Below are 24,413 nucleotides of genomic sequence, written 5' to 3'. Positions count from 1 at the left end.
GGAGCATTACATTCTCTAATCTGCAAATCTCCAACCTATATGCTCCACCCAGTCCCATCTCCTGGATCAGGACTAGATTCCTGTACATTTAAATCAGCCTAACCCTGAGTTACACTACTACTGTTCTCAGGAGTCCTATTTATTTATGCACTACAATGCCATGTGTGCTTGGTGTCTTGGGTCAAGTATCACATTAGTGATGCCACCAAGTGATAATTCCTTGAAAGCAAACCACATTCCATGCTGTGGAATGAATCTGCTTTTCCAGAATCACTTCTTGGCCAACACTCTTTCCCCACCTTCAGTCTTGCCATCACTTTTACCCTCCCTGTTGTGAGGATGAACTACCAGGTGAACAGTTCAGTAAAGGCAGTCTCCCTACCACATAAGAGGATTGATTCAGCCTATCAGCAGGTCACCCCACAGCCAACACACCAGCATCAGGGAAACAGAAGCATGTTTTCTGAGACCTCCAACAAACAGCAAAAAGCACTATGAACTTCAAACATAGTCACCACCTTACTACAGGGCTGCAAGTAAATGCATAAGTTGGCCTATGAATCTTAAAAAAGCAAAGCAGAACTACAAGATGCTTTTGCATTAACACAGTGTGTATTTGCAATATAAGAAACACCACCTTTAAGGGCCTAAGAGTGCTTGGACACATCCTATGCTGCTCTATGGGCAGACTGAATGCTGGAGCAAGCAGATATCCAGAGATTTAGGAGAGCAGTCTTTCTGAAACTGCAGCACTTTGGAAAAGGCTGCTTTGGCTGACTGCCACAGCTACATTTCTTATATTATGAGTGCCTCTCATGCTCACATAGTCCTTACTTTGGCTACAGTGATATGTTGACATTTTTGTCCCTCTGCACTCATTCCATTCCTTTGGGGGGGAGGGGGAGCACGTGACAGCTAAAGAGTTTACTCAGGGATTTTCCATTCCATGATATAAGAACTGAACTTGGAACTTTAAACACCAAGATTTTAATATCAAGACTCCCAAAGAAACTGCTCTTAGGAACAGATCCATCATTTTCCAGCAAAGTGCAGTTTCATCAGCTAATCTTAATTTTCTGACAGAAATATACATAGAAACAGATTGGTCATGATGAGCTTTTGACAGATCAGAGGGATCTGCCCATGTTCTCTCCTGGCTTGTCTGGTTATCTGCATGGGAATGCAGCCTCCCCAGCTCTGCCTCACCCATGTGGCTCTGTCCTATGGCACAGAGATATCAGCACTTCTGCACCTTCCCTGCTCCTTCCCACACATCCCAAAATTGTAGCTGTTCAGCAAAAAACATGCAAGTTATGCAAGTCCCCACTGAACTATGCTCTCAGAAGCTACTTGCCTTGAGAACTTTGATACTGAGGGCATTGCTAGAGCTTGCTCTTCCATGGGGTATGGAGCATGGAAACTCTCAGAGGCTCTGGCTGTACCCCACAGTTTTTATTTGTATCTCAGTGGTTTTTTATCCACATTGAGACAAATTAAAATTGTCCTATTTTTACCTGACTAGAACAGATTTAAAGACAAATTTTGTACAATTCAGAGGTATTTAGATTTTAAACTGCAGTGAGACTCATTGCAGAGATATATCAATCTGAAGAAATCAAACTAAAGCAGAAGGAACAACAAATCTCACTAGAAATAGTCAACCTCGCTCCTTAATACAAAGCAGAAATAAGTCCTTCTCTCGTCCCCAGACATATGTGATAGTGGAGCCTGCCCCATGGCACCTTTGCAGCAGTGTGGCTATCTCCTCCAAGAGTAGAAAGCTTCTGGTCTGCAAGTTATGGATCCCTCATGTTGTAGTGTTCAAATGGATTTTTAATTTTACCAGTAACCTAGCAAAATCAGAGTAGAAGACAGTGAAACTAAAGTTTTGCAAGGCTAGCAGATGCTTTCTGTCAAAATCTAGCTGTGACCAAGCCTGAATGCTTAACCTTTGCTATGTTCCAGAGCAGGAAAAGAAGAAAACATACCTTGGCAGCTGTGTTTCACAGTCCATTGCATAAGCCAGTTCTGTGATTCCAATACAGGACCCAGTGATCTACACAAACTGAGACAAGGGCATGCAATGACAAGGCCCTATCAAAGCTTGTTAAGGGTAAAGAACTGGGGCAAGCTGTTGGCGACTCTTCAGAGGAGTTACCAGCCAGAGTGAACCTCGGCCTGAAAGCAATATTTGCAGCATATGTAATTAAAAGTCCTTTGCCCCATCCAGGTGGTGGGAAATTTATTCCAAGGATAGGTAAGGCAGTTAAAGTGAATACAGTGTGCGAGTGACACAAGTTAACATGTTTACTCCATGCTCAAAGTCCCTAATTTGGAAGTAAAGTCACCTTCATTTTGTTGTAACAATCAAAGTATAAGATGGCCAGACCTGAGATGCTATCACTATGTTTTCACAACTCTTAGCACATTAAATGCAGGCGCCTCTATTTAACAGACATAGCACTTATAAGTAACAGGCTTCCTAAGGAGCTGCCCTGGTGTTAAACAGGATAAACAGCATAGTGAGCAATGGTTTCATATCCAAAAAACTAAAAAGGCTGAACTTTTGAAGTGGGAAGGGGAACTTTGCCATAGTTGCTGTTCTATTCATGCACACTCTACTCTGATTTTTATGTTTAAAATCCACTTTTCTTTCATTACGTTTCTGTCATCAACTGAAATTAACTAGTGCTACATTTCAGTACCTATCCAAACACAGGGCTCCTACCAGCAGAGCTGCTAGGTAGGTCTAACTCTCTGAGAACCAAACTCACTGTTCTCTTCCTTAAAAGAAATTGATGTGATTTTTTCCAAAGTTAAGAATGTCGGAGAAGTGGAAGGCAAGATTCTTAGACTGGGGCTAATTAGAAACATTTTCCAAGAAGCAGGACTTGCACTGTCTCAGCGGCAGGTATAAGCATTGGATGATGAAAGTAGTTGCTCATGAAAGCTAATTAAATGCTTAGTCATTCTGCTAAAGTTTCCTCCAAGAGCACAAATTCATGTCATTTACAATATTGCCTACTAAAAGCTGTTGTGAAGGCAACTGGTTCCTTTCACGTAAAGCACCAAAATGCCATTGGAAGTCAACTGTTGCAACTAACCTAGCCCTGACTTGAAACAGATCTTGGAGGCAATGAGCTCCATATGTCCACTACCTGTGTTGTGACCCCACCGATCATTCCTATGATGTACAGCTGCTGATGACTTCAGCCAGAGCCTCTGTTATACTGCTGTCATGGAGGTACTTAGAGCACCAAGGCTATCATGCACCTTTAGGCAGAAATAAAGATCAGAGCCCTGGCTTATCTGCCTGAAACTCTGTGTATACAGCAAATCAGGGCTGAAGAGCAGCTGAGCATGTGAAATCTGTAAAGCAGTGCACAAAAAAGGGATGATTCTGAAGAGCACATCTTGTTTACACGGTCCAAGCTTCTTAATAAGAGCAGAATCTTTTCCTTACGACACACCTTTACTGGTAAAATGGATCAGCTGGGTGAGTTGAAACCTCATTTCTAGCCTTTTGCATAGCTATGGAGGCTTGCGAATGGAATTTTGACTACTGGTAGCTGCCAGATGTGAGTTACCTCATGTTCTGCTAAGTTGCCTGCAGTCGAAAGTTGGCTAACACCTGAACCGAATGTCTCCCCTTGAAGGGGGTACCTTTACAGCACTGAAACATGAGGAATGTAAACTATATGTAAATGTACACCCATATCAATATCAGATATGTTGCTTCACATTTCCGTTTCTCAGTGAGAAAACAGCTCTGAGAAAGTGAGGTAAGTCTGCACTGGGGAAAAACAGGAAAAAAAAAGAGTTGAGATATTTTTGAAACTTGGCACAGAGGAACAGGAATTTCTGAAGCAAGGATGTTCGTGCTGCTTGTAACATAGGAGATTTAAAGGTGGATGAAATTTGCATTCTTATCTTCATCCCTTTCGTTTTCTCCAAACTGTTCTTGGCATATAAATACAGAATACAACTGCAGTGGGAGACAGCAGTATGAATATCTTATACAGCAGGCAGCAAATGAATTAGCCGTTTCTACAGTTAATTAGAAGTGAAATGCACTCTCTTATCCCAAAGCTTACCTTGGCTGAAATCTCACAACTTCTTCCTGGCATCTAAAATCCACGTTCCATGCACAGTCATTAGCTGAGGATCCTGCCTTCTCTTGCCACTCTGAGAGGCTTGGCAATGAACTCTCCAGCTCCTGAAGGAAACAACAAAAATATTCCATGTCCAGTCAGTACTGATCAAATGTAGCTGAATATTTTGCTTTAAGAAAGAAAGAGGTCCATGAAACTGGATTCTGATTTGTAGATCATTATTATTTTTTCCTAATAATCTGAAAACAATTGGAAAACACAGAAAGGTTTTAAATAAAGCAGTATCTTCATTCTCAGGAAAAAACAATTTCTGTAATCAAAGCAGACAAGAGGCCACTTTAAGCCATTTGCTGTGTATTAGTTAGATAACAGATGTCAGAATATGAGCTAAGCAGTGCTACACACATAGGTCAATATTTTTTGTTCAAATACACATTTGCATTTAAATTGAAATTACTTACTCTTAGTAGAAGTATGAGGAAAAAAGTCATATTAGCCACCTTGCCACACAGAAAATAAAAAAGTCCAACAAACTGAGGCCAGAACTAGGAATTAGAAAGATACGCCATTTACTTCAAAATGTCGAATACCGCATATATGGGTATGACAAGTTATTCAGCATGTCCTAATTCCCTTACCTATAAAATGGGTTATAATATCTCCCTTGCATTGCCAACAAGTAAGCTAATAAAGATGTTTGAAAATTAAATCAGATTTGTTTTTTCTTTTCCTTCTTCTTCATTAGTTTTTATCAGTCAATATTTTATTCTTATTGTTTCCAAACTGAAATACGAAGTGCTTAGCAAAAGAAAAGCATTCACTTCCTCTGGTAAAACAACGTTTCTTATTTTGCTTCAGTTTCAAAACCTAGTTGGAAACTTGAAGGTCTGAACATGGGGTAGGACCACTTGGATGGGAACTTGGAGTGCAGGGGTCATTCTACATCTGCAAAAAACATAATTGATTTTTTTTAATTAGTTATTTCTGTAGCCTGTTCCTTCTTTACAGATTATGCATGAAGCTTGCTTAGAGATACTCTACTTAAATAAAAAAATATTACACTTTTTAAAAACTGTTAACTTTATTAAAAGTTTTATAATTTAAGGAAGTTCCCAAGCGTTCTCCTCTCAGGAGAAATATTCAGTAACCGCCTCTCAAAATCAAAGGTGAAGGACTAAAGGAATTCGTAAAAAGATCTGGTAAAAATTAATGAAAAAAAAAAACCAATTATTGGCCTTTTACTTCCCCTTTGTGATTATATTTTAACTATACTATTACAGTTTATTTTAGCCAAAGACCTCTTATAAAGTACCAGGATATTTATTGAATTAGAGAACATTATTTTCTCCTAGTTGGCCTATGAGATCTATAAAAATAGCATTGAAATCTATTTCAAGAAAGAGGCAGCTGTCACCTTTGCATTGTGAGGTATTTGAGAGGCAGCAGTCATGTGCTACCTCTAAGATACACCATGTGTGTCCAGCCATGGTTATGTCCATACTGCATTTACAGAAGTATAAATATTCATGCTTAGATGTGCTTGGATTCAAAAGTTGACCATAACAGCTATTAATACTGGTAAAAATAGAACTTTGGGTACTCTGGAAGCTTATTTTAATGCTATCATCTTTAGGCTATTTAAGTTAATCTGTCAAAGAAATGCAGTCCAGTTAAGGTGCAAAACCTAAACTGCATTCAAGTGGTAAATTTGCTTCAGCAAAATACATTCCATATACTCAAATACTGAGAGCACCCTCAGTAAGTTCGCAAATTACACCAAGTTGACAAGAAGTGTCAATCTGCCTGGGGGTAGAAAGCCCTTACAGAGGGATCTGGACAGGCCAGATGGCTGGGCTGAAGCCAGTGTGATGAGGTTCATCAAGACCAAATGCCAGGTTCTGCAGTGTGGCCACAGCAACCCCAGGCAACGCTACAGGCCTGGGGCAGAGTGACTGGAAGACTGTGTAGAGAAAATGGACTTGGCCGTATTGGTCGATGCTTGACTGAACATGAGCCAGCAGAGTGCTCAGGTGGTCAAGAAGGCCAATGGCATCCTGGCTTGTATCAGAAGTCGTGTCAGCAGCAAGAGCAGGGAAGTGATCATGCCTCTGTACTCAGCCCTGGTGAGGCCGCACCTCAAGTACTGTGTTCAGTTTTGGGCCCTACTGCAACAAAGATGTTGAGGCCCTGGAGAGTGTCAGAAGAGCAGCTAAGCTGGTGAGGGGTCTGGAAAACAGACCTTACGAGTAACAGCTGAGGGAGCTGGGATTGTTCTGTCTGGAGAAGAGGAGGCTCAGGGGAGACCTTATTGCTCTCTATAACTACCTGTAGGGAAGTTGTAGTGAGCTGGGGGTCGGTCTCTTCTCCCGTGTGACTAGTGATAGGACTAGAGGGAATGGCCTCCAGTTGAGCCAAGGAAGATTCAGGCTAGACATTAGGAAATACTATTTTTCTGAAAGAGTGGTCAGGTGCTGGAATGGGCTGACCAGGGAGGTGGTGGAGTCACTGACCCTGGAGGTGTTCAAGAACATTTAGATGTTGTGTTGAGGGACATGGTTTAGTGAGAACTATTGGTGATAACTTGATGCTTGGACTGGATGATCTTGTAAGTCTTTTCCAGCTCTGGTGATTCTATGATTCTGTGATCACTGTGCATCAAAAGTGAGTGGTAGGGGAAAGCATTAGGAAAGAGTACTTTCCATTCCTTGCCATTTGTCCTCACAATTAATCACTGGAGGGTGTTCTGAATATGTGCTTCCTTATATCTTGAAATGCAAAAAAAAAAAACTACTTAATTTGATATTCTATAGATCAATGCTGCAGAACATATAAAAAAGAAATGTTCATGAAAAGAGCAAAGGTGAACCCAAGTAACTGGAATACTAAGGCAGAACCACATTCCAGCAGCCTACCTCTGTTTCAGTACTTCAGAAAGGTTACAGATCCCCCCACACCCAGCTCCTAATACCACACCCACCTCTAGCCTCCAAAGAAATAACTGCATACAGTATCCAAGGAACAGCTTTTCTTTAATGGTTTTGTATCAGTTGATATTTGGTCAGCTGAAGTCATCTGGTACTGAACTTTTATTAGATTTTATCCTGGTAATCATCACTGCAAATTCAATAACCTTTTATGTATCAAGATCTTGGCTACGTGACCATAATATTAAACTTCTGTCTTAAAAAAGCAGGCACAAACATCACACTTCAGCTCACTGTGAGCCTTGTGAAGCCCCAAATCCCCATGCTGGCCATCTTCCTCTACTGGAGCACTGGTGCCTGTTCCTGCTCAGTGTCCTTTCTACAATGGAAATCACCTGGATTCTCTCCAGTAGAAACACACACAAACTTGTTTCCCATTCAAACAGATTTAAATCCTTTCCATACATGCAGCAAGCTTATTTACCAAAAGTCTCTTCTGATTTTAAAGAGACTATTTTCTAAAAATACAGCTTATAGCAGCACATACTCATGAGTAGAAAACACTCGGCTTATCAGAGAACATCTTTAAAAGATACTGTCACTGCAATATTGCCACATTCTGTTTTTGATGTCACAGAAAACTTCTGCTAAGGAAGTGAGGAGTCCATTGAAAAAGCACTCTGTATCAATAAACGCAGAAAAATGAGGATGAACAGTTTAGTCACCGTTTGCAGTGCATCATACTTTTCTTTTACAACACATTTTGAAACATTATTGTTTGTCAGCTTGATATCAGCTGCTTTTATGTACGTTATTTATCTCACTGAAGGGCTTCCTGGCAAGGTGTTTCACAAAAGGAAAATATATACAGTTGCACAGTGATTCAAAGCATCAATCTGGTCCACTTTTCCAGGTAACAACCACATACACATAAACAAGAGTTGAAATAACTTTCAGCTTCAAAATCGAGAGAGGCAGATGAGACCAACTAAAATATGGGGCTGCTAACACATCTGCAATAGGGTTCTGAAGGTGACAACACAACAAGGATCTCAGTGAGAAACTCCACACAGAAACAAAAATTTTCCAGAGCACTTCTGCAAGAAGAGCCTTGTTTTTCACAGGAACGTTAAACATTTTGTTTTTCCAAATTTAAGCCCGAGAAAATTATTTGCCTGACACAGTATTTTATTCCCAAGACTACAAATCTGAGTTGCACTGGTATTTTATGACAGTCTAAATATATGAACAAAAAGTATTCCATGAAAAAAAAACATTCCCATTTAACATCTTTAAGACATTAAATATCATGGAGCAGCAAATCTGTGCTGTGTTAGCTCTCATTGAGTGAGAGATGCAGATGTGACATACTTAGGATGGGGCAGACAGAAGACTTAGAGGTAGCTGAAAGAGCAAGGCATGATCTATGAGTCAGATCTTGCCCTTTCTTATGACTTCCTTATAACTCTTTGTCTCCACTTTGTCTTCATAGGGCAAAATTTCCAATCATTTATATGCCAATAAGCACGTACATCTCATCTACCTGCAGCCTATACATAATATTTCCTAGTAATGCATTACATCCACAAAAGTAAAAAAATAATAATAATAGTAAAAAAAGCTGAAGTTAGTACTTTATTACTTATCTCGGGGATAAACTCCAGAAAAAGCATGTGAGAAGATTACGGAAAGAGCTGATACTGATATTCTGAAAGAGGCTGTGGTAATGCCACCAGGTTGTTATTGGTTTTTGTTTTTTGTTTCGGGATCCAAAAAGACATTCCTCATCTTGAATGAGAGGCATGCCATCCTAAACAGTGAGTTCCCATTCTAAATTAGAAAAAAAAAGGACCATAATCACTCCTGGTCTGCGAAGGGTTCAGAGCACTTCATAAAACTGTCTAGAACTTACCTTCCACAAACAACAAAAGACAAAGAACAGCCGAATTCACCAAACATAAAAGAAGAGATGAACAACAGACATCTCACAGGTCTTGTTACAGGCTGCCAGTATACCAAAGTTAACATCAGTGGTCCCGGTCATGGGAGTATTTTTAGCTGAAGAGTTAAACCTGGAGAAGAGCTCAATCCTTTACACTGCACATGAGACACAATCTGGGAAGCACCAAAAGCGAACAGAGGCACTGCCAGGAAATGCTGGGGGGTGGTAAATCTAAGACTATGCAGCAATGTATCTGAACCATCAGCTGCAGAGGCTTCTTCATTTATAGCCTTTTTTAAAATAGCTTTTAGAAAAGTTACATTTCTCCTCCTGCCAGCTCATGCCAAAGAAACCCATAGGCAGAGCAGTAGTACTAGACTGCGCAGTCTTCTGGAATTGCATTATTTAAGGATGAGAAAAACAGAAGGTAAGACATATCAAACCATAGGCAGACAAAATACTACTGTAAGAGATCCAATTTCTAATAAAGCAGAAAAAATCTAATCAAGTAGTCACAGGTAATCTGAAGAGATTTGTACTTCTGGAGATATACTCTCTACTCACTTCTAACAACACCTGCAACCTCTCTGCAATTCCCTGCCTCCAAGAAATTGCCTATCATTACAGGAGAGCCCTGGAACTCCAGATCCCTAAAAATTGGAGTAGATTACTATAGAATCATAATCACATCATGGATTTCAGTTTTTAGTTTGCATTTCAAAAAGTGTGTTTGCTCAGACATTGTGCCATACACTTACCATTAAAAAATTCAGTCTTTACCTGACTTTCCTCATGGCCTTTTCCATTTTCTAACTTTGAGACAGGCTTAGGCTTTCTTAGCTTTAAGTTGCCCATGTCAGGCTTCAAAGCCTGCTCCTTGTGCTGCTGAGTGTCTTGCAAAGGCAGCCACCTTTCTTCTAAGATAGCTGTATTGTCTGGATAATTTTCTTTGTTATCATCATCTCTGTAAGAGAATTAAAATTAAATCCATCAGACAGGACTTCAGACAACTGTCAAAGCATTACGAAGAACAGCAACAAGAACTTAGCTACTCGTGGTGTTTCAATTTTACGAAGCTATTTTTCAATTTTATGAGGTTTGTCTAAACAGCAAACAAACACTGTATATGTTAGTAAAATGATTATAAGAGGCTACTGTTTATTGAAAATTCACAAGCTAAACTATTGTTCATATTATTGCCTATTCAGTTAGGGAGCCATTTGAATAAGACTAGTTTCGGAGGCACTCTGCCCTCAGAGCTACATTTCATACTCCCCAAGTAAAACCTGGAACTTGTTCAAGCAGCAGATCCCTCCCCGATCAATGCTTCACACTAATTTATAATCCCACAAAAATGATGTTACGCAGAGTAATTTCTCCCTATAGTCACACTTCCCCTCTAACACTTTCTTTCTCAAATTTTGAGGGCTTTTGTAGACAGCAGGGGAGGTTAGCACACAAAGTAGGGTCTGAACAACAGGAGAGATGTTTGGGTAGAAGGAATAAGTAAAACATGCTACCAGTTTGCAGAAAGGTCCCCCTCTAAAACAGCACATCTGCTGGTTTAAATAAATGTTTTTCATGGATACTGTGTAAATCACTGAACTTTGCCTACTCTACAGGGTGAAAACCTGTCCTAAAGAAGACCTTGCTGGCCTTATCCACACCCAATCAATCCAATCTTTGGCAGATCTAATGTATTCCACGAGGGTCAACCCTGAAGGGGGCTGCAAGACTGCCTGGGCAGCTGGCAGGATGAGCAAATGGGCACTACTGCTTTGATGTCCCTGTCTACTACTTAGTTTGTTGTTAGAATACAGATGTTAGCTTCAGCTGGTCAAGTAAGGGTTAACTGAGAGTTGAGCTCTTTCCTCGTGTGAAACTACCACAACTGAGGGAGTCTAGGGGATGCTGAATTAAAATGCTCTGAGATATTTATTTTTTTTTTTTTTAGAAATACTATCTTGCTAATACTACATTTTAACCTAAGGGTTCTGAGCTGCCAAACTTGCTTTCCATCTGTGACCCAACAGCCTCCAGATGGATGCTTGCAGGGTGTTTACAGACTTAAAACCATTGCTGCTCACGCCTTCTGCAAGTGTCCTCCAAGGCAGTTGTTACAGGGTACGTTGCTTTATAGCCTATGGGCAATTCAACAATGTGAAGTGTTGCTAATTTTAAGGTATCATCTGATTTAAAGAATCTTTCCAAAAGGTTATGTTGCATCCTCTAGCAATTAACGGACAGGAATAGCCATGAGAGACTCGTATGTCAAGAATACTTCAGTTACATTAGCATGAAGAATCTCTTTTTTCCCCACAAGAACTCTTCAGTGTGTGTACCCTTGCACAGTCACACAGCTCCACTTATTACTGCTTTGTATCAGGTGCTGTACAGAAGAATTCAATGTAATAGTATCAGAGCTGCACCTGAATGAAACTAATGTGGTTTTCAGTTAAAAAACATGGAACATAATATTTTTATTTATATAAAAACATCTAATTCTTATACTGTTTATACATAAATATCTACTACAAAAATGTACTTCCCACAAGTAGTAATAGCTATAGCAGATAATACCTTAGAGATTATGCATTCTCTTCATAATAAAGGTTTCTTTCTAGTGATTTAGAAGATGCACTCTGGCAGTTTTACTTGTTGCCAGTGTATTTCAGACAAAATTTGCAGTAGAATACCTGGGGCCGGAACTGGCTGCTTGAGCTCCACAAACAGAGTCTGAGTCCTCATCACACCTTGGAAATGGATACAAAATAATTGCTGATAAATAATTTCTGCTACTGCATGAATTTAGCTTTCAATTACCATGACCGTGCAGCTCAAACTAAGCATTAACACATTTCATTTTCTCACACCTTGGCTGGTTTCTTTTAACGCCACAGCTTCTCCACTGATCTAAATCTCTCAGTCTAAATCTCTGAGGAAGAAAAGGATTTGAAATGTTAAGTGCACTCAGTTTGGCATTTTTCAGCCAGCTGAAAGTAGTGATGGCAAAGAATTCAGAAGTTACTGGGAAAATTACGAGAAAGTCTGAATTCTCATTTCTTAAAATATTCTTCATGTAACAAAACAATAATTAGAGACAGTTTCTCCCAGACTCACAGAAACATTAACAACAGCAGAGCAGTCATTCTTTGTGCTCTGAGCAGCAGGGAAAGGAATCCCCAGATAAACTACAAAATGATCATTCATCTGAAAAAGGGAACTGTCAGAATTTTTTATAATCCATGAAGAATCATAATCATTTCCATCCCATTAGGTAAAAAACAATACAATTGCCCTAGGACTGCATAACCAAACAGAGAATTTCTGGATAAATATGCAAAATATCAGTGATGAACAGTATACTGGGCGCTAACTTTAAAGAATTAAACAACTGCCAAGCCAAAAACCAATTTTTCTTCAAATAAATACACATGTATTCTTTTGTAGACACTCCCTACAAATAAGTACATAACCTTCCCAGGTATTATATCTGGGGAAAAGTTGGGGCCCTCTCCTCACCCTCTGTTCATACTCACAGGGCACAGACACTAAGTAGGCCTGGATCACTGGAAGTCAGCTGGCAGAAGAATCTCCTCATTATGGGAGAAGCAGCCTATACTTCCACTGAATTATTAAATTTTTGGAAGAGCTGCCCAGCTTAGGACAGAGCACATTAAGTGATAATTTCAAAGCTCTGCATTGCAATTTGATGGCAAGGTTCTTAATATATTCCTCTTCCCCACTAGTCTTCTGCCAGACTTTATCAAAAGCCTGACTGCTGCAGAAATTTTTTAAAGGGACACTCAAGTGTTCACACTTCCTGAATAGATCAGCATTTGGATGCTATATGCAACTGGAATACATACCTACAGTAGCATGTTCCACCTAATCACATAATATTCCTGCAGTGGGTGCAGTTATCCCCTTCCCTCTGGAAGGATGGTGGGCAACTGAACACAGCCAAGTCTATGTGTGTGTATTTGTGTGAGTACTCCTCATTTGGACAAGTACACCAACGGATCACCTGCTCTCAGCTGGCTGTAATAAGGGTGAGCTGTAGAAGCAGAAAGCCTAAGTGAGCATCTATTAACTGAATATAGTCATAAATGAAGGCAAGTTACAAATACGCCAACTGAGCATGACGAAATGTATTTGACTAACAAGATACCAGTAGATAGAAAAGACTAGCACTAATGAATCAGGGAAGACAGTGGCCATCATGCAATGAAAAAGATTGTGAGGAAGTTCAGAAGCAGCGAATCTGAGAGGGTGAATAGAATTTTTTCTCTCAGCAAGGATAAATATTAACTGACAAAACTCACTCACACAAGACATTGCTTAAGGCCGAGACCGTAGTAGGACTCTAAAAAAAGATGAACTCATGATATAATGAAAATAGCCACCATGAAAGCACAGAGTGTTTTCACCTTGGTTTCTTTGAGGAATGCAGTTCATGTGTTCTTGACACCAGTTTGTGCATATGAGCACACACACGTTCACAATCCTCTCCTCCCATTTCTAAACCTCATTTTGCAACTTCAGCTGTATTTAACAGCTAGAGGGATATGCAAGAGTTTGATACATTTTTTTAAAAGCTTGTGGCCATGTGGACTAAATGGAGCTGTCACCAATGGAAAAACTGCAGCAGCAGCATCTTACTCAATCCTGAAACATCAAAGAATACACCAGAAGTGCTTCAAGGCATAAATCCACAGGGGTTGAAGCTTACAATGGGCAGAAGTCTGGCCGCTGACAGAAAGGATGGGATCCCAATCTACGCAGAATTTGCTCTGACTCTCTGATAATGCCTCTGTATTCCAGAGATGGTTTAGTGGGAATGTCTTTTAAATTGTTTTCCATCTTCACCTTTAAAAAGCAACCATTTCAGTACAGCTGGAAAATTGCTTCCTTTTGCAAACTTGACCTTTAAGACGTTCATGTGAACTACTTCTCCACCAGGCCACATGCATGGCTTGCTGGGAACACAGCAGCCCCAGGCATTTGCCTTATCTGGATATATATTCCTGAAAGTATTCTTTCACTGGTTTTATATCATTCAGCCTTTACCATAAGTAAAGACAGAAGAAGTCAAATGGGAATGCCTACTGTTGCATGGCAAGCTCTCTCTTTATTCTGCTAAGTAGAAGAAACCCATTTTCAAATATGGTCACAGCACAAACAACGAGTGCTGATACCTGTACGAATTGTGTGTCCTCAGCAGTTCTCAAAAACAGTCTTTGGGGACAGGCTTTAAACAGGATTTAGGGAAATCAACTCTGGAAACCAAGTCAGACAATGCTTTTTGAATGATGTTGTCTGTCCGCTTTGTTTTCTAAAAGCATGTTTCTACTTCTATGTTTGGTAAGATAAAATTATTAATTAGAGGCCCTGGAACAAAACCAGCAACAGCTTAAATGAAGAGATTCAGCCTTCAGACAACAGCCCGGCTCTGCCATGCTGCTGCCTCTCTGCTCCACACAGCGATGTCTGCACCCCTCTCCTCTCCCCTTCCCCTGGGGTGTCACACACTCAGCCTTTCTGCCCTTGTCTTAATGATCATACAAAGCTCCAATGAGCAAAGCCATCACATTCATGTCCCAGAAAACCTTAAGGGTGAGGCAGACAGCATCAGGCCATGCCAGGGGAATCTCTGTGGGAAAAACAGATGGATGTCAGGGAACAGAGCAAAGGAAAGGAAACTAAATATGTGTATACTACCTGAAATCTGGCTATTCTTTTATGAATTTTACATACCACAACTCAACACTTAAATAATAGGGACACGTGGAAACAATTCAAAATGGTTTGATGATTTATTATCTCCCATTAAATCTTTCCATATTTACCACAATCATACAGAAAGAGCAAGTAATGTAAAATATCAAATAAAGCAAAGCAAAGAATGCAGGAGAGAAGAATTATTTAGACCCCCTCAAGAAATGTTGCTTAACTTTTCCTTTAGTGATTTTGACAACACTGAGTTATAGCTCAGACTAAATTATAGTTTGGCCTGCTTTCAGAATGCATCCCCATAACACTTAAGCAAACAGATAATAGTCCGGATAGGTTTTTTTCAATTATGAGCATTTTAGCAGTGTAAAACTCATCTAATATACAAGAAAATCTGTAAATCACTTCCTTCCTAAGTTACTGCTTGGTACATTACTGCTAAAGAGTCTTGCCTAAAAGCTTTCACAACAATCAAAAGCATGCAAAATAACACAGAGAGTATCTAAATTGAAGTGTTTTAAACTGGAGTAAAAAAGATCATTTCATTTGTAATCCTCCCTAAAGACTTTGCTTTGTAACTTTCCAGTGTCCTCACCCTCTACAGTTGTTTCTTCATAACAACAACAAAATCAATGCATATGTCCTTAAGATCACTATAAATATGAGAACATTTTCAAAGAGTTTATGGAAATAATTACAAAGGAACAACGTGTGTCTGGTCTGTCTAAGTAATGCCTTTAAAGAATTGTTTTTCCTTCTAACACATGCAGGAAATACAGAGCATGCGTTCTGACATGCTTGTGTTTGTCGAGATTGTCAGTGCCAGAAAAGAGCAGTACATTCACAGGAGATTTCTCCTACACTGAAATCATGCATTTAAACATTTGTGATGTACGTCAAATTTATATCCTCCCAGAAAAGTGCTCTATTGCTAAATGGTCTCACAAAATGTAAAGGCAGCTGTTTTATGCAATTCTTTTCAGAGTCTCAATAATACAATAATATACTTAGATTAAGATTAACCTGAATCAAAATATATGATAGAAAGCTGGGGACCTCTCATACAGTACTTGCAATTATTTTTTACCACTCTTACTTAAAAATAAGGCACATCTTTAAAGTGTTGACTTACTCTGCTAAAGCTGTGGTGTTGAAGGATTTATCCTGAATGCTGAAACAGAAACAAGAAAACATCAGACAAGTCAGAAAGGCAGGCAGGCTCCCTGTTTCCTTCTCAGTTGTAGAAACACATGCACAAACATGGCATTGCAAGGCAAATCTGTGTGTGTGTTAGCTCTACATGCGCAACTGTACCTTCGGCTGCTCTGCACATGCTCATAATCAAGGAACCACAGGGATTAGCCCTACAACACTTACAAAGCCCATCCAGCAGTGCTTTGAATAAATATGAGGATGCAGGTAGCCTGTGAGGATCAGAAAAGATCATATTCTGTTACAACAGTAACGCTGCTGCAAATAAAAGCCATAGATTTACAAACAAGTATTTGGCATTCTGTTCTTTTAACGATTGCAATTTGCTAATCAAACACAATGTTATTTTTATTTGCTTAAATAGGATTGTTAAAATACCTGGAGGTTTTTTCTTCTCATTTGGAAGTCTTTTATACACTCAGCTCATAGACCCCAGGGGAAACAATGAAAAAATAATCTGGCAGAAATGGCAATTCAAGTAGCAAAAGGTTATTAAGCAAACAGCAAGAAATAGATGAAACCATTCCTAAGAAAGGAATAGGCTGCTGCCCTTCTGCAGCAAAATTTTCCAGACTGGATGTAATACGTCCAGGAAGGATCAGCTCAGAATACAGCAAATGGCTGTTTTTGAGGCAGTGGTGGAATTCCCCCTTAAACAAAATCTCTCAAATCCAGTTGGAAGTGTTGTAACATTCTGAAATCTTAGCAGCAGAAAACAAACAAAATCCATTCTCACTGAGACATATCAGAGCAGGGAGGAGGAGGAGGAGAAGTTAATACAGACAACAGCATCTTATGTGCACTCCTACTTGTGACAATGGCACCGCACAGCCCCCAGCAACACATGGAGCGGGGACACAGAGAGGTACAGCATCCCCTCCCCACAGCAGCTCACATCACTGCGTGCTGTCTGCAGCAGCAGCCAAGGCCACAGAAGTGACCATTTCCCTTCTCTCCCAAACAGTGCCAGCAGCGTGCCTTATCTTCATCTCTTCCCAGCCTCTCTACCTGCTTGCACAGTGTTTGCTCTTTTCTATATTTGTATATATAGCAATTTATTTCATGGCGCAAATTATCTGGGGATCAGTCTGTTGGAACTTCTGCCCTACAGAGAAACAGGCTTTGTGAGAGGAGGTGAATAGAAAAGATGAAAGAGGAATCACAGCTTTTAATCACAACAGCACATTAACAAGCATCACGGATTGATTAGGGTAGATCTTAAAGAGACACTACATATTTATCCCCATTCCCCTTCCTACACACGCACACACACAAGAAGGAGAGGGAAAACAGCATGATCTTGTGAACATAACTTCTCCATTTCTAAGTGTTAAGGTCCAGTCCTCTGCTAATTCAACCCCTGTGCAAACATACTGCAGTGCCTTGTTACTACCAGTAACAGAACATGACTGAAGACCAGTTTGTAGAACAGAGATGCTTTGGACTGAAACCAAGTTTTAAATGTCATCTCTTAAATTGTTTGTATGAACTTCAGTGCTATACAGCTGTTACTAAATCTCTTCTAGGCAAGCTCTCTAGATTTATTTCAGGTCACTCACAAACTTCCATTTGTTTTAGAGATGATGCTCTACCAGTGTTATGGATAGTCTCTTCCTCCAAGGATGTGAAATCATTCAGAAAAAAGAACAACAAACAAAGCCAAGCCAACACAACAGTTTCACATAAAACAGAATAACATCAATAAATACATAAAAATGGAGGCCAGCTAAAACTAGGATGCTGTTTCAGAGCTAATCTTCCCAACAGACAGATGAAGCCAATCTTCCTCTGGAGGAAGCCAAGGGAGAGAGCTGCAGTAGACTCACAATAACATAACAACCTTTCTTTTACTCCCAGAAGGAAGGAATTTCTCATTAAAGGGAAAAGTATCTTTCACAGGTGATTTTGTCTAGGGCCTATGGCTATCCCCTGTCCTTTCACATGTTTCCTATGTTGTCTGGGTGAGACTATACTTGGTACAATGAGCCAGCACCAAACACGCTTGAACTTGTGTCTTTTCCCTCTATGCTCCAAGTGCAAATACATAGAGGGAAAGAATAATTTGGCTGTTACTATTCAACATACTGGAAGTTACTTTGTCAAATATATTTTGTCAGCACTTTCAGATGATGTTTCATGTTTCTCATCATCCTGAAATCCTGATTAAAATAATTATGCACCTGTATGTAAAGTAAGCTATACTTCAGTAAAGTAAGGTATACATTTAAGTATTTTACATTTTGAAGTAACTAAAATACAAGTTTTTATCCTTAAAATAAAGGCTTTCATATCAGTTTCTCCTTTTTTTTTACGTTGAGCAGCTTAAAGATTCATATATTTCCTGTTCTATATTTTTGGAAAAACAATTTCTTGTTTTAAAGTACATAGTTTTGTTTTCACATTTCTTATGCTAGCTCTCAGTTGATAATAAAAATGCTGGAAAACTCCCAAGTAAAACATCTCCATTTATTTTGGAGATATCAGGATTATGAAATATGTTGCTGTTCACTTCTTAAAATTTGAGTAATATATGGTCTTTTTATGGATGACAAGTAGATTGGTATAGAAATTCAATTCTTCCTGTTTGTTTGGTTTTTTCCTCACTGAGAATTACTGCTAGCTCAGAGATGGGAATCACTTGGTCTCCAGCTCAGTTTTGCATGTAATAAAGACATGTTCACTACAAATGATACTTTCATAAGTTCAGAACAGATTAGTTGGCATTATAAACATGTATCAGCCAACGAATTCTATATAAAGATGGTATGGTCTAGTTGCAGAAGACTGTGAAAGAAAAGAGACGTAGTGAGACAATTTGAATGTGACCACATAGGCAGAAGCCATACTGAAATTTACTTGCAAAAAGCAGTTCTGGCTTCAGGAGAACAGAACGGAGCACAATCAAGACCAAAAGGCCAGACAAGAAGGAGACATGGTGAAACTTGTTAATCTGCAGTTGCCTAAATGCTCACCTACATGCAGACTTTGTGGCAGCTTGGTTTCACATGTGCAGCAGAATCTTAGCCACACATTCTAGACTTTGCTTATCTGAGTAAATGACCGTTCTCCTAAGATTTCTGACACAAGTAAATGATGAGGCCTTTTAACTTTAAGCACTGAATTATGAAGAATCTGTGCTGGGAACTAACCTGAATGTTTAGAGCGGAAATTGCTGGTTTACAAAGAACTCTAACTTCTCTAAGGCTCTGGGAAGTTAGTATTTCTGTATTTAACATATACTACCTGCTAATGACAAATGCAGTGCAATCCAGTAGTGTAAGTATAGCATTTACTGTGACACTATTTTCTTGATTGTTGCTTTATTTGTTATTCCACAGTGTACAAAGTGGTTGTGCTGAAATGGCTGTATCAGAGACAATTGTGTTTCACACTCTGGTTAGGCCTTATGAGGGAGCTACACTAGATGGTGCAATGTAGGGACACAAGAGATGCAGTGTGACATGCTGCGCATGGCAAGGAGGCTGCAGTGGCTCCCTCCTGTCTGGGCAGACATTACTCATGTTCTATTTCCCAAATAAAGGGAGAGTTGGAATCAGCCCTCTCCTACTGCCTCTCTGGATTAAGTCATCTTCGCCAGAACCAGCTGAGCTCAGAGACTCATAAAAATATTGAGCAGATTTGTTTGCCTTCGAGTACGTGTGTTCCTGCCAAGTAGCAATGCCCTGAAGTGCTCCAGCAGTCCATTATCTCTTTCCGAAACTGCAGCAGAACACAGACGCACTCAATCCTACCTGCGCACATATACACTGTATTCTCTTATAGACAAAATACATTCAAACCCACCAACAGTGGATTTAATACATTTCTTGTCAGGTTGCACTGCTGCTTCTGAGATCACGGTTACAACTGAACACTTTTATTTAAGCAGAAAACAAGCGGATGGACTCTGCAGTTACATCTTCAACAAGTCTGTTCTCTTCAAACGCCCCAGATTTTTATGGGCAAGTATTGTTCTGCAGCACGATGTTAGCACTGTGGATCATTTCAGTGTGTCCTCTCTTCAAAAGTGTTCCTGCAGGGTACTTCTGCTATTCTCTGATCATGAAGGCATAAACAGAGGAACTGTTAACAGAGAGAGAAGTCACATGCTCCTTTCTTGTAGTTAGAAATACCAAATGCAGGCAGCTCAAAATATTCAAGGATTCTATGACGTGTTTGCCTGACATGCAGTCTGCCTTTTTATGGGTATTATACTCTCAGAGGTACCAAAAAACTGCTTAAGACAAATAAAACTAAAATACTGCAGGAGGCAGTTTGAGAACACTCAATCCAGTTTTCTGTATCTTTGATTCTCTCAGTGACCTAATTAGCACATCATCTGAGTTAATGGACCTGGAGGAAAAAGAGGCATTCAGCTGATCCTACTGTATGTCTTAAAATGCACAGACATGCTCACACAGGAAGGGACTCCAGCTGAGCATAGGCGCAGGCATAGCTGTTTTAATCAATTCCAAGTAAATTCTATAAGGTATGTTGGATTGGATAAAATATTGGGTAATTGCTCAGACATTCAGGGCTGTATTTGTTGAAGACATGTTAGTGAGCAATTAAGTTGCACAATACTTCCTTACTCAAGCCTCCTAAGTAGTGCGCCCATAAATTCCTTTCATGCTCCCACAGTACATGCAGGTTTGTACTGGGGGAGGTATGCCGTCTCTTGTCCAAAAGGCACAGCCACACGCCAATTAAATCCCTGGTCTTTCAAAGAGAAAAAAATTAATGGAAATGCACAATTTTGCACAGACTGGAAATTCTGATTTGTAAGCCACTTAGTCCCATTAGGTTCCACTGCTCAGGTTGCATGCACCTGCTGTACCACTGGTGCCATGGTCAGTTAGCAAAAGCAAATATCACACAGGTCTATAGACTAAATTAATTGTGCTATGTTATTTTATTTTGGAAATACAGAACTGCACCTTAAATCTCATTATTAAAGAACAAGTGGCTTTATGAAGTCCGTTCTGCTCTGCAAAAAGTCTCTGTAGAGAAGAATCCCAAGAATCATTATCCAGCATGCACTGGGCTGCCTGATAGACTAAGCTGTACCATTCAAATTGATGCTAGTGACTTGAGTTATTAAAGACACTAAAACTTGCTTGACTGCAGTCATCCACAGCAGGTAATTTGGTACTGCCACAGAAGATAGAACAATTTCCAGCAAGGTTACACAAAAATTCAGGCTAGTCTCCAAAAAGAACTAATTCAGAACAAGTTTTTCTTCTGAGCATTGCAAGATGGGAGAAAAATACACACACATCTAGTTCTGATGATGAACGCTTCAACAGATCACTTAACCTAAAAATAAAAACACCTTTTTTTAAGAAGCTTTGATCTTTAGCACCACTGGCTTAAGAAAACATCAGAGTTGCATGAATGACCTTTTTGAAGGAACTTCTCTTCCTGACATGTCCCAGGCTCACCATGTTCCTTTTGCTTTGTGACAGGAAGAAAAGAGAGGCAGGTGCAGGCAAAGATGCTGTGCAAAATAATACTTCCATGGAGTGGTGCTTGTGGGAAGAATGTGTTTAGATAACTGTAGCAAATCTCTTCCTTCTATTTTGATTTGGTGGGTGTAGTTTTTTTAAACACTGTTCCCTCTTTGTTGTTCTGGCTTTCTAACAGTGCAGGAGCTGTTAAGGTCACACTTCCTTCTCTGCTCTCCAGAACGATAATGTTAGAGACCTACAAACAGGTCTCTTATATATAATATTATATATATATATATAATATGTATATAATACAGTAAGAGTATTATATTATTATAATACATTAAGAGTATTAATTAGTATTGCATACAGTAAGGTTATTAAGAGGAGAACCTCATGGACATCAATAACAAGGAAAGGTAAGACTAGGGGTGTTCCATAGTTTGTGTTGTATGGAGCCACACAATCAGTTTGGTTCAGTGTAAGCCCAGATTTGAAAAAGATACACAATGTTTGCATGAAGATGCCATCATAACTCTTGGCTTTTTCTTCAAGGGATGACTGTTAACATCTAGAACAAGGCTGACTCTACTAGGCAATCTGCTTACTTCCCAAAAGGAAAAAATAAGCAAGAAAGCATGCACACACTTTTACTCAGAATTCCGTTTGCAGTGCTCCACCTTGCCATCTGGGAATCCAATTATGTAACTTGTGTGCATGCAAATTTCAGTTATTCTTTCATACCTCTCTCTACATACAAACTTGAAAGATTTCAATACTTGCCCTTTTCTTTTTCCTGCAGTAACTTCCTTACTTATGAGATACTTTGCAAACCTCTGTCTCCCATGTAACTAACACAGCAATACATACCACATTGCTTCTCCTGCAACTTTATCCTTTAAACAAGCCAGAATGATACAAAATGAAATCTAAACCAATTTAGAAATCACAGAACAAAGCTGATTTAGAACACTGCTTGATGTCAGAGTTTATTCTTTGTGACATATAGACAAAACCACTTCAATTACCATCATCAAAGAGCTCCATTATGAATAATTATGTGCTTTCAACAGGCAGCTGGCCTTCTTCTCTAGCATGCACTGAGCAGTACATGATGACTGCTGATTCGTCTTAGTGATGACTGAGGGAAAATTCAGGTAACATTAAAAGCAGATCCGCACACCAAACCCCTTATAAGCCTCTTTTCTAATTTACAAAACACACACATGCTTTCCTACCACTCTGATTACAACAGCAAGAGGCTGCTCTCAGAGGGCCAGGCAGGTGTACCAGTGGTCCACAAAGAGCTAGGCTGGTTTATGCCACCTGAGGAGGCTGCACAAGTATTTATAGCCTAGCAGGTCCAATCCCTTGGATCTGATGTGCCTGAACATTTTCTGGGAATAAAGCCAGACAGACTCCTTGAGTCTTAGAATAATTCTTTTTCATAGTTTACTTCCTACTTTCTCCTAAGCTATTATTTTTTATTATTATTTATTTTTTCACCGCAGGAAAATCTAATTGGTTCAGACAGATTATGAAGTATTAAAATATACACTAATCATAGATCTGAAATGTAAAACTGCACAATTTATGCTACTTAACTTCAACATAATTGACTTTCTATTTGTGAATTTTGATTATATGCAGAGAATTCTGATTAACTGCTACTGTTCACATGACAGTAGGAGTGATGACTAAAACTCAAAAAGAGAATAACAGCAATAAATGCAGTTACAAATGTATGATCTGTAAACTAATGGCTCTTGTAGCATAATAAGTAACCCGAACTACTTCTCACCTGGAAACAAAAGTGGTATACAGAAACACTTGGATGTTTAGGTATGAATTCAGCTTTACCTCATTACTGCAAATTTTAAGTCTGAAAAACTAACAGTAACATTGCTTCCTACATTCCGTGTAATAAAGAATCTCCGTTTGCACAGAAAATACAGAGGGAGCAAGCCAAAAGATCTCACGGAGAGCTTTTTAACTGCATTCACTTGAGTAAGTATCTCTTCTTTAAAGGTATAAATCTTTTTGTTTCTTTAATGAACATTTATTAATTTCAGAGTATATCATTGTACAGTAACTGCTGAGTCACAGCCTGAACCACTGATTGAGAACCTGCAAAAAAGACCAGATCAGCTCTGGGAGCAAAGGTGAAGGCAATTTGTCTGTGGGACTGGAAGGGGTGGAGCCTGACTGCACCTCTCTTAGACCCCATTTAAGGGCTGACTGCCACTAGGGATGGTTCTCTGGTTGGAGATCCTTTTGTTGTGGAGTTTTCCCTGAGAGTGTATGTTTTTGGAGACAGGTAAATACTTTTTCTTTCTGTTTGTGCTAGTTCCTTAGTTATTACATCTCCTGTATCACCATTCCATCACACTGGTCTTTCCAATTGTTGCAGTCATTAGGTCAAAAATTAATATAATGTGTTTATTTACGTAGCCTTTTCTAAGCTCACTCATGTCACAAATCTAACAGCAAGAAGGACCCAACTTCTCACAGGCACCTTGTAGCCCTCCCAAGCCACTTTACTTATGGGCAATTGCTCATCTAGTCTTGAGGTGGCTTATGAACCTCCTGTTGCTCGTTCTTATTTCTACTGCAAAAAATGCATGACTGTTTGTTTCCAAGTTGTTTTGTCTGAATATCTATTCATTCTAATGTCCATACAATGACACTTAAAACCTTTGATTCAGACCATTAAATTTCTCAATGTTGTGATGGCTGACATCAGAAAAGCCTCATCAGTTATGGTATATTTGCCTGCAATTCTATTTCACCAAAAAGCTGTGAAAAATGCCAGTTAGCATTAGCCACGGTCGGTGGGCAACTCCTGCTCAGCTTCTACCTTGCTGTTTTAATTTTTTCTCACAGCAAGGAGTGCTCTTTCATTTGAGTTCTATCCAGGCTCCCAGTCCAACCACCTACTAGTTTAACTTCCTGAAAGAGTGATGCATCACTCCCCACCATAGATAAAAGTTTGCACTTCAGAAGTTTGTGAAAGTGTACTACTCACTGCTTCCCCCCCCATTAA

General features: G+C 39.5%; 1 protein-coding gene across 14 annotated transcripts in view; it reads right to left on the bottom strand.

Moving 5' to 3' along the window:
- Nucleotides 1–24,413, bottom strand: part of FAM13C (family with sequence similarity 13 member C) — an 87,388-nt gene that overhangs the window by 29,372 nt on the left and 33,603 nt on the right. For 2 of the 14 annotated variants that reach the window (XM_040702579.2, XM_040702580.2), the window contains exons 4-9: nucleotides 16,089–16,135; nucleotides 15,844–15,882; nucleotides 14,588–14,631; nucleotides 11,675–11,731; nucleotides 9,759–9,942; nucleotides 4,095–4,216 (exon numbers count right to left, since the gene is read on the bottom strand). In XM_040702579.2, the coding sequence (XP_040558513.1) occupies nucleotides 4,095–4,216; nucleotides 9,759–9,942; nucleotides 11,675–11,731; nucleotides 14,588–14,610 (386 nt within the window). In that variant the 5' untranslated portion in view covers nucleotides 14,611–14,631; nucleotides 15,844–15,882; nucleotides 16,089–16,135. Of the gene's footprint in view, nucleotides 1–4,094; nucleotides 4,217–9,736; nucleotides 9,943–11,558; nucleotides 11,732–14,587; nucleotides 14,632–15,843; nucleotides 16,136–24,413 lie in introns of those variants that run through there. The other 12 variants (XM_040702578.2, XM_040702583.2, XM_004941936.5 and 9 more) reach the window with 9 other exon arrangements.

Source organism: Gallus gallus, chromosome 6, assembly GCF_016699485.2.
Source record: "Gallus gallus isolate bGalGal1 chromosome 6, bGalGal1.mat.broiler.GRCg7b, whole genome shotgun sequence".
In the NCBI taxonomy this organism is placed as follows: domain Eukaryota; kingdom Metazoa; phylum Chordata; class Aves; order Galliformes; family Phasianidae; genus Gallus; species Gallus gallus.
This window is presented reverse-complemented; position numbering and strand designations above follow the sequence as displayed.